This window comes from Eptesicus fuscus, chromosome 13, assembly GCF_027574615.1.
Source record: "Eptesicus fuscus isolate TK198812 chromosome 13, DD_ASM_mEF_20220401, whole genome shotgun sequence".
Taxonomy (NCBI): Eukaryota; Metazoa; Chordata; class Mammalia; order Chiroptera; family Vespertilionidae; genus Eptesicus; species Eptesicus fuscus.
Genome location: NC_072485.1, coordinates 82,549,163 through 82,559,321, shown reverse-complemented (window position 1 = coordinate 82,559,321; position 10,159 = coordinate 82,549,163). Strand labels below are relative to the sequence as shown.

The 10,159-nt window shown below is 62.6% G+C and overlaps 1 protein-coding gene across 3 annotated transcripts; it reads left to right on the top strand.

Moving 5' to 3' along the window:
- The first annotated feature begins 2,428 nt into the window (after nucleotides 1-2,428).
- On the top strand, nucleotides 2,429-9,811 carry TMEM109 (transmembrane protein 109). Of its 3 annotated transcripts, none has more exons than XM_054725225.1 (5): nucleotides 2,429-2,532; nucleotides 6,778-7,022; nucleotides 7,677-7,779; nucleotides 8,259-8,443; nucleotides 9,461-9,811. In XM_054725225.1, the coding sequence occupies exons 2-5, from the start codon at nucleotides 6,786-6,788 to the stop codon at nucleotides 9,758-9,760; spliced, it is 825 nt and encodes a 274-aa protein (XP_054581200.1). In that variant the 5' UTR covers nucleotides 2,429-2,532; nucleotides 6,778-6,785; the 3' UTR covers nucleotides 9,761-9,811. The 3 variants fall into 3 exon arrangements, with proteins under 3 accessions (XP_054581200.1, XP_054581199.1, XP_054581198.1); XM_054725223.1 differs by lacking the exon at nucleotides 2,429-2,532 and adding an exon at nucleotides 3,033-3,454; XM_054725224.1 differs by lacking the exon at nucleotides 2,429-2,532 and adding an exon at nucleotides 2,860-3,454 and having other exon boundaries at nucleotides 8,259-9,545.
- Nucleotides 9,812-10,159: the final 348 nt, after the last annotated feature.

The following is a 10,159-nucleotide window of genomic DNA, read 5'->3' as shown; positions in this document are numbered from 1 at the left end:
ACTGCCCTTTCCCAGAATGCACCGGGGCAGGAAAGGGCGCGCCAGGGAACACTCGGCTATTTCCGGACCAACTCGGCTCCTTCCGTAAAATGCTCCCTGCGGCAGGGAGAGAAGAGATCCGGAACTACACTTCCCATGATGCAGCGGGAATTGTAAAATCAATGCATTTTCCCAACCTTTTTTTAAAAAAAACAACAAGATATTTTTATTGATTTCAGAGAGGAAGGGAGAGGAAGAGAGAGATAGAAACATCAATGATGAGAGGGAATCATTGATTGGCTGCTTCTGGCACGCCCCCCACTGGGGACGGGTCCCGCAGTCCAGGCTTGTGCCCTTGATCTGTCTTGAACTCGGGACCCCTGAGTCCTCAGGCTGACGCTCTATCCACTGAGCCAAACCGGCCAGGGCTTTTTGCAACCTTTTTGAGACCCGTGCGCGCTGGGCCGTGGGGCCACAATCTTGCAAACTCTTAAGTGTACGCGAGAATTTCCTAACCAACTTGGTAAAATGCATATTCCTGAGGTCTGCCTTAGAGGGTCTGCATTTTCAGCGTGTGCCCCACGGGATTCTGAGGTTTGAGAGACACGGCTAGATGACCCGCTGCAGGAAGCAGCCACTGGCCGAGAGAGAAGCCGCGCTGGTCCGGCCTCTACTGCCAATTTGCTCTGCGATCTTGGGCAAGTCATCAGCTCCTCTGCCCCTTTCCTACTGACTTCTGTTTCCCTTCCAACTCAGATCGTGTAGGGTCTTGGTGGATACCTATAAAATGCGATACTCCCAGAAATCATGTACAGAACATGTGGTGTGAGCTCTAAGGGTCCAGACCAAGCAGCAGGACAGACAGGTGTGTCTTCTCCGCCGAAGAGGTGTGGCTGATGCTGACAGGCGGGCAAGATTCAGGTGGAAGAGAAGCAGCACCGAGGGCATCCCCAAAGGAGTGGCAGCGCAAACAAGGGCGGGGAGAAGAACAGACGCTGCGGGAACGAAGGGTTCATATGACATCGTGCCCAGGAGCGTGGACTCTGACGTCGGGTTGTGTGTGCTGACTCCCAGCTCCACCCGGCTGGTAAACCGAGTGACCGTCTCTGCCTTCCTCCCCTCACCTGTGAAATAGGGCAGGACAACAAGGGTTGACCTAACGCAGAGGGTTGCTGTGAGGACCTAATATTTAAAAAGCGCTTTGAATAAACTTGACGCAATTGTTAGAAAGGCTTCTGGAAGGCGATGCCACAGAGCCTGTTGGGAAGAGAGACCCTTGGCTGAGGGTCCAGAGCACGATGGATGCTCCGGCCAATATTGGGGGGAAGAAACACCCGGAAGAGGCGACGGGCTGGGGGTTCACTCCTGTGCCCCGTGGTCTGGGCAGAAGACAGAATCAGACGGCCGAGTCAGGCAGGGGAAAGGGAGCGTGGAGTTTGGGGAACTGCTTTAACATCAAAGGCGCGCTCGCCCAGGGCAGCCAATGTGATCTAAGCATTAAAACAGCAACTGGGATGTTTTATAAAAATGAGATCAACTTTGTATGACTTTATTGTTTTTGTTTTAATCCTCACCCGAGGATATTTTCCCATTGATTTTCGGAGAGAGTGGAAGAGGGAGGGAAAGACAGAGAAACACCGATTGGCTGCTTCCTGCACGTGCCCCCACCGGCCAGGGAAGGGCCTGCAACCGAGGTACAGACCCGAAGTACGTGCCCTTGACCGACTGGAACCCGGGGCCACAGGCCAATGCCCTGTCCACCGAGGCAAACCGGCTAAGCCTTAGCCGCTAAGGCAACTGGGACGCTTTCTAAGTGTGCAGTTACCTCATTGAATTCCCACACCTACTGCGCAGCCCTTTTGTAGTCAAGTGGAAACAACTGAGACTCAGAGAGATGAAGCCGGAAAGGGGTCACCTCATTCCAAATCCGCCCCCCATGCTGCCCGTGTTTTGCAGAGTTGGGGCCTGAGAGTTGGCGCCCCGCCTTCTCTGCAACCGAACGGCTGGGCGCCCCCTGCAGTCTGGGCGTGGAACTGCTCCCGGAGGGAACGGGCGCGTTTCCCAGCGTCGTGTGGCGGTAACGCTGCAGCACCTCCTCCCTCTGTGCCTTTTCAGCGAGAAGAGTTCCTGCAGAGACCAAGGGCTCTCGGGCGCCCCTTCCTCAGGACGCTGCCCAGCAGGCACCGCGGCGCTCGGGCACTACATCGCCCCAAATGCCGGGGCGCTGGAGGGCGGGTGGGCTTTGACCCCGAGCTGAGATGCAGCTTTCCCACCCTACAGCCCAGCCAGGGTCACGCCTTTCCCCTTTCCCGCCACGCTTCCGCTCCCAGCTCCGGCCGCCCACCCCGCTGCGCTCCCGGTGGGAAAGCTCGGGAAAAACACCGGCGGGAGGGGAGGGCGCATGCGCACAGCGGGGCGGGCGGGAGCGGCGGGGCCCGGGCGCGTCCGCCTTGCGCGTGCGCAGACGATAAACCAACGCCCCGGGATCGAGGCGCGGGTTTGGTGGCGCGTTTAGCGAAGTCGCACGTGAAGGGCAGTCGTGGCCGGAGGCGGGTGAGTGTGGGCCGACGCCGGGGCTCAGGGGCCGGTCGGGCCAGGGAGGCGGCAGCCACGCAGGCGGGGCCGGGGCGGAGCCGCGAGGCTGGGCGAGCACGACTGGGGAGGGGTCCGACTGGGGACCCGGATCCTTGTTGCTATGCAACAGGGGGCGTCGTTACTAGGCAACGGGAGGCACGCGTTTCCTGGGAGCCGAGGGTTCCGAGGCGGCTAGGAAATCCGGCCGAGGCGAGGCGCGGTCCGGCGGGGGGACAAGGCCAGCGCTGAGCGCCTCGCCCCAGACCCCCGTCCCCCGCCCCCCGGCCCAGCCCCCTGCGGCCTCGCTCCGAGCCCTTTGGGGTACCCTGAACCCATGGGCCATGCCGGGTCCCTTGCCAGAGACGCCACCCAGCAAGGGCTTGGCAGGGGACACGCTGTTGGAAATAGCACATGGCGCTGACACCCTGTCTGGGGTAGGCTGGGCCCTGGGGAGGGCTCAGTTCGGCCTGTCGCCCTGCCCCCAAACAGAGGCTGGGAAGCAGCTGTCGGGGTTGGCGGGGCTGCCCCACCTGCCGGGACGCTGACTTCATTCCCCTCCGCGGCCGCTTCGCCGTCTAGGAGCCCCCTTTCCACACCGGCTGTCCTTGGGCGGCCGCCGCCTGTTTGGATCAGCTTTAAAATCAGCCTCCCCCACCTGTCTGCATGGCTCCCCGGCTGCCCTCCACGGCACCCTCCACGGCACCCTCCACGGCACCCTCCCGGCTCTGGTCAGGCTTGGTCCCAACAAGCACGGATGAGGCATGCTGTGCCAGGCGCTGGGGAGCCCGAGAAAAGTTGGTTGTGGGGTCTGGACCAGGGGGTGCTCGGAGCCGGACGGGGAGGCAGGCGTGGAATCCGGGACGCCCGCGGCCGTGCAGTGAGCAGTATACCGACGGTTTGGGTACGCACATCCCTTTGTGTTCTTTTTCCTATTTCTTGTTTTCCTTTTTGTGCCGCACCCGCCGTCTCTCTCGGTGAGCGCAGTGCGCCGGGTTCTCGCAGAGCCAGGCCAGCTCCTTGGGGTAAGTCCTGGCCCGCTTACCCCCGTTGTCCATTGGAGGAGCCTGGGCCTCAGATAAAGTCACAGGCAGGAGATAGCGGCTTCCAGTTTGTGGCAGAATTGAGCCTGGGACCAAAATGGAGGTAACGCTCAGGGCTTTGCCTGGAGTATACTTTCCCCTGACCTGCCGACCGTGGTTCTGCATCGGAGGTTCCGAGGAGCTCTGAAAACACAAGCTGGATCCCTCGCGGGGGGAGTCGGAGGTCGTTAGCCCCGTGGGACAGACCCCCTTGCTGTGACAGGCTCCACCGGCCACTCTGATGGGCGACCAGAGCCGAGAATCACTGCTGCCCCCCAGGATGAGGAAGTCGGGGCCCGAAGAGGCACCGAGTCAGCTGCCCTTCTGCCCCGCGGTGATTCATAGCGGGAAAGAAAGCCAGGCAGAGGAAGCCTGCCTCCAGCAAACCACACCCACACACACAGCTTCCCGCTGCCATGGCGAGAGGAAGCCGCCCCCCGCCACAACCCTCCCCGCTGGGCTTCCCCAGCCCTGCTCCAGCCAGAGTGCTGCGGCCTGAACGGCAGGGGTAGGTCTAGTCCCCGATTTTGGCTGTCCTCATCTCTTGCTTGGTACACACAGGACCTGTGAGCCCAGCAGGCGGGTCCCCTGTGGGTGGCCTTGTCCTGGGGGTCTGGGGGTCCTCTCACTTGGGGCTTGTTGATATTGGGGAGGATGTTCAGTGCCTCGAGGGCAGGGACCATGTCTCACGGGTGCCGCGCCAGGTGTGGAATAAGCGAAAGGGCAAGATGTAGGTTTTGGGTTCTGGATCAAGTCCCGGTTCTGCTTTGTGGACTTGAGCAAGTCGCCTGACCTCTCTCAGCCGGAGTTTCCTGGGTGAAATGCGGAGAGTCCGGTGCCTCATCAGATAGCTTTAAGCGTTGAGCGAGGTGGTGGGACAGCCAGCGCTGTGTGAACGGTAAAGCGACACAGTGGAGCCGCGCACACACCGCTGTGACCGTGGCTGCGGGCGAAGCCGCGTCAGACATGCTTCCCCTCAGCGCCGAGGCTGCTCCTGCCGTGACCGCCACGGCTCCTGAGTGAGAAAGTGTGCGACAGAGCGGTGAGGGCTCAGGCTCTTGCTGCCTGGGACTCACGCGGAAGAACAGACAGAGACTCCTGTTCAAGAAAACAGAGGAGGCCCTGACCGGTGTGGCTCAGTGAATAGAGCGTCGGCCTGCGGACTGAAGGGTCCCAGGTTCCATTCCGGTCAAGGGCATGTACCTTGGTTGCGGGCACATCCCCAGTGCGGGGAGGGGGGTGCAGGAGGCAGCTGATCGATATCTCTCTCTCATCGATGTTTCTGACTCTCTATCCTTCTCCCTTCCTCTCTGTAAAAAATCAATAAAATATATTTTAAAAAAAAGAAAACAGAGGAGACGCAGCCGCCAGTCGCCTGCACTGTTCTCTGCGCAGGACCCGCTCCAGAATGCCGTCCAGGCTCCCAGCGCACCCCGGAGGCCAGCCGCAGGGCCACGGCCTCGCTGCGGAGGGCTTATTTCAGGGCCCCCGGCTCCCCTCAGCTGGGGCAGGTGGCCGCTTCACAGTGGAGGCCAGCGCAGAGCTCAGCAGGCTGCCGTGGGGGGAGCAGCTCCTGTCACGCTGACCTAGGCTGGGGGAGGTGACATGTGACTCCTGCCGGGGGAGTTCCTTGGACATAGGATCGCACCGAGAGAGCAGGCCTGCCCTGTCAGTCCCGGGGCGCGTGTGACCCAGATAGCCCAGGAGCCCCGGGCTTCCCTCGCCTCGGACCCGGCCGGCAGGAGCCGTCTGCTGCTTGATTTGTGCCAACAAGAGTAGAAGGCGTCCCAGCCTGGGGTGGCCCCTCGGGAACTGCCTGCTTCTCGGCCCTGCTTGGTCCCACCGGCCTCGGGAGACACCAGCGGCTGTTTCGGGGCCAGGAAGTGCCCGAATTCGATATTTTTAAAGATAACCCTTTCTTGAACCCTTCTCTTTCCCACAAAGCAAGAAAGGGAACACCCTCTCTCCCCTCTCCTCCATCCTGACGGCTCTGGTTTCTGGCCAGCTCTCTGCCTGCCCTGGTAGCAGGCCCCTGGCTCCTCCCTCGGCCTCTGAGTCCTGGGAACGCCCTGGAGCGACAGGTTCCTCTGGGGGGAGGGTGGGGCCTGGAAGGGGCGGATTGACTTCTCTGGAGCACCGAGGGGCCCCCCCCCCCCCCAGATGTTGATACTGAAAATGGTTCTTGGCTGATCCACCCCAGCTTCACTGAGTCAGCGCTGGCTGGGTCCTGACGTGCCCGTAGGTAGCATCACGGAACACGACATGGAGCACAGAACCCGAAGTGGTGAAGTGAACTGTCACCGCTAAGTCACGGCGGCCATTGATCGGTGCCTACTTCCTTTTCGCGTCCGGATGATCTTCCGTGCGGCTTTCTGTATCACCTCGGAAACGCACGTTGGCGGCCGTGTGGCCGGGAGCTGTGTGCAAGGGGTCTGCTGTCAAATGCACCTGGGTTCAAGTCCTGGTTTTTCTATTGATTTCAGGGAGGAAGGGTGAGGGGGAGAGAGAGAAACATCAATGACAAGAGAGAATCATGGATCGGCTGCCTCCTGCACGCCCCCCACTGGGGATTGAACTGGCAACCCAGGCCTGTGCCCTTGACCGGAATCGAACCCGAGACCCTTGAGTCTGCAGGCCGACGCTCTATCCACTGAGCCAAACCGGTCAGGGCGACTTATTATTTCTTATGCCCAAAGCACCTAAGACACAGGCTTTCGGATGTTTAGAGCTGGAGTAAGGGTTAGAGCAGGCATCCTCAAACTACGGCCCGCGGGCCACATGCGGGTGTTTTTGCCGTTTTGTTTTTTTACTTCAAAATAAGATATGTGCAGTGTGCATAGGAATTTGTTCATAGTTTTTTTTAAACTATAGTCCGGCCCTCCCAACGGTCTGAGGGACAGTGAACTGGCCCCCAGTTTAAAAAGTTTGAGGACCCCTGGGGTAGAGCGAGCTCGCCCCGCTAAGGCGCTGAGCAGTGCCCCTGGTTAGCTGCCATGCGGGGTGAGGGTGAGGGTGGCTGTGCCCAGCTGCAGCGGGAAGTGCCGGTTCCGCCTTTCTCACTGGGGAGGCGGAGGGAGCTGCGGCGGAGGCAGCGCGTTTCCCTGCGGTCTGGCCCCCTGCTCACCCTGTGCTGCTCTCCCCGCAGACCCAGTCATGGCCGGTTCAGGCAGCACGTGGCCATCGCGCAGCCGTCTGTCCCAAGTCCCCCTGCTGGTCCTAGTGGCCCTCGTCCTCCTGCACTCAGCATCGTCCGAGCCCTCCCGAGACTTCGTGCCGCCCGGCAGGCAGAAGAGGGAGGTGCCCGCTGACTTCCTGAGCCAGATGGGCCGGTCTGTGCGGGGGACCCTGGAGGCCTGGATCGGGCCGGAGACCATGCACGTGGTCTCTGAGGTGAGGGCGGCGGTTCCTGCGGGGACCCGCACGGAGGGAGATGGAGGAGGAGGCGCTGGCTCTGCGTCCTCTGTGTGTCACAACCCCCGTGGCCCCCGATTCCACGCGATGAAGCAGACGTCCCTGCCTCTCGCGCTCCCATTGGTTGAATTCCACCTGAAGGCCCTGAGCTCCACCCCGTCTTTCCCTCCTTCCTGCCCTTCTGGCCAGAAAGGCTGGGAAGGAGCCATCTTTACAAACCATGTCACTGGCCCCTCCCTGTAGGGTCAGGCTTTGGTCTGCATGTGAGCTGGTGTGGTGAGTTGGCACACCATCAAGCCCTGCTCATTCCTTCGCCTGTAGGGGTGGGGGTGGGGCTCTCCCACCCAATGGGATCTGATAGTTCCCACCCACATACACCCACTGCCACCCGCACCGTGTGCCAGCAGGTCCTCTGCATTAGGGCCCAGGTGTCCTGGGTTCTAGCCCAGGAAGGAGGAGCGGCCTGCTGTCCGTGCCCGCGCCCTGGCAGGGGGCTCGGGAGGGCTCCTCCGAGGCCCCGGGCGGGTAAACGCTGGCTGAGAAGCGGGTGGGAGCCGGTCCTGCCGGCCTGGCTGGACCTGGTAGCGAGGCTTGGCGAGGAGCCTCACCCGTCACGGGTTCATCTCTCCACAGACCACGTCTCAGGTGCTGGGGGCCGTCTCCTCATGCATCTCCGTGGGCTTCTTCGCGCTGTCGGGGATCGCCGCCCAGCTGCTGAACGCCTTGGGGCTGGATGGTGAGTGGCAGGGATCTGGTGGGGCAGCTGGGGCTTAGCCCATCACTTCCTGTTTGTGGGAGTCTATCTTTTCAGGGTCTAAACTTTTCCCCAGCCGCCTACCCCGCCCAGGGCTCCCCAGAGGCCAGCTTAACAGCAGGCCAGAAACTGCCGCCACCTGCCAGTCCGCCTCCTGTCGGAGGAGCATCACGCTCAGCCATAGCCTCGCATGGAACTCCCCACAGCCCGGAATCACTCCCATTTTGTAGATGAAACTAGCTCAGCCAAGGCAGGGACCTAACCAGGGCGGCAGGACGCGCAGCCGAGGTTCAGGCTCACATCCCTACAGCTCTGTGACCCCGTGGGAGGGGCTCTCTTTCCCTTTGCAGGGGGTCTAAGTCCTCCCTCTCTTTGGGTTTGAACGCCCCCCTCACTTGTCCCCCCGCCCGCTGGCGCATCGCCACTCCAGGCTGGCTGATTCTGTGACTCCTCCCCCTCAGGAGACCACCTCACCCAGGTCCTGCAGCTCAGCCCCGGGCAGGTGCAGACCCTCCTGCTGTGGGGCGTGGCGGCCCTGGTCGTCTACTGGCTGCTGTCCCTGCTCCTCGGCCTGGTCTTGGCCTTGCTGGGGCGGATCCTGTGGGGCCTGAAGCTTGTCCTCTTCCTGGTCGGCTTTGTGGCCCTGGTGCGCTCCGTGCCCGACCCTTCCACCCGGGCCCTGCTCCTGCTGGGCCTGCTGACCCTCTACGCTCTGCTGAGCCGGCTCACGGGCAGCCGGGCCTCGGGGGTCCAGCTGGAGGCCAAGGTCCGCGCGCTGGAGCGCCAGGTGGAGGAGATGCGCTGGCGGCAGAGGCGAGCGGCCAAGGGCACCCGGGGCCTGGAGGAGGAGTGAGGCCGCCCCGCACCTTCGTCGTCTCCGAACCAAAGAGCTGAGCTGCTTCCGGGGCGCTGGCCCTCCTTCCAGCCCTGCCCCTCGCTTGCCCTGTCTGGACCCTCAGGACTCTTACCTCTGCCCCAGCCCCCCAGCTGAGAGGGCGGGAGACCCCTCCCCTGCTGGTCCTCTGACCCCTTTCTCTGCCCCCAGCCGTCTCCTCTCCGCTGGGCAGCTCGGAAGCCCCCACCCCCAGCTCGTGCTTCTGCTCTCTGAGCATCACTGCCATCAGCCGCCCTGAGGCCACCCCGCCTTCCTGCTGCTGCTCGCTGGCTCTCCTGTCCTCTTTGCCTTTGCCAAGTCCCAGCTCCCTCCCTGTGTCCCCTTCCCGCCCTGCGCTCCTACCTAACCACTGTCCTTCCAGGCTGCTCCTTCCCTTCCTGCCCAGAGTGGGAGAGCAGGGCCGGTGGGACTGAGGGGAAGGGAGGTGGGGACATTGCCCTGTGGGGCTGCGGGCGAGATGGACATTGAGTCTGTTACAAGTGCCTTAATCCGAGCCAGCGGGCCCTGCGCTTGCCTGCTGCCCTGTGCGCGCCCTGGGCCCTGTGCGTGCCGTGGGCCCTGTGCGTGCCATAGGCCCCGAGCTTGCCGGCTGTCCTACTGTGTGTAGGAAAGTGTGCTGTGGCTGCTTTGTGTCGTGATTCCCCTTCAGCCGAAGCAGGCTGGCTGCTCCGGAGGGTGCTGGCGAGCAGGCCCAGCAGCGGCTCGGTCCTGGGGGGGGGTGGGGGGCGCGTTCAGGGACCGAAGACGAAGGACTCATCCTGTCTGCAGAGCTGCAGGCGCCTCCATCTCTCCACTCCCGCCGCCGAGGAGCTGCTGACCAGGCCACTCCCATGGCCCGGGAGGGTCGCGGAGCAGACACACCGAGATGGCACCCCCTTCCCTTCACATGCTCTGCGGGGAGCAGGGGGAGTCTGCAGACCCCTCTCCACTGGGGCGCTCCTCCCCTGGAGGCTCCGGTGGGCCGGGCACCCTCCTCTGCCGGCCGGGCATGTGACACACGTGACGTGGAGAGTGACGACGTGCCCAGTTCTTACTGTCAAGGTGGACGCGGAGTCACAGCTGGCGTGATATGTATTTTACCAGCGCTTGGTGGTTTTAAATAAAGTGCACGCTGTTCCATTGTCTGTGCCGCGTACGTGCATTCGGCAGAGTCCGCACTGCTTCGGTTTCCCGCTGCAGCCAAACCACCTCCAGCCGACCCTGTCTGTCTCCCGGTGGCCGAAGGGAAGGCGGGAGGGGATGGGAAGGAAGGCTGGTACCAGGTACCCTTCCCTCCAGGAGCTGAGGAATGAGGGAGGCCTGCCCCGGTTATAAGCCTTCCAGGAGCTGACTGGCACCCCACGTCCTGCCCCCCCCCCCCTCGTGCCGGGGTCAAAGCTTGGCCCTAAGCCAGGGGACTTGCTCCTCCTCCTCGCCCACAGGGTTTCCTGCCCTGGGGTTCCTGACCAGCCCGCAGCCTGGCTCGGT

Bases quoted from the DNA above. Each gene is read 5' to 3' on its own strand.
- TMEM109 (XM_054725223.1), top strand. From the start codon at position 3,217: ATGGCTCCCCGGCTGCCCTCCACGGCACCCTCCACGGCACCCTCCACG. The intron at 7,780-8,258 runs GTGAGTGGCAGG...CCTCCCCCTCAG, and splicing joins GAACGCCTTGGGGCTGGATG to GAGACCACCTCACCCAGGTC. The intron at 8,444-9,460 runs GTGCGCTCCGTG...TCCTGTCTGCAG, and splicing joins TGGTCGGCTTTGTGGCCCTG to AGCTGCAGGCGCCTCCATCT.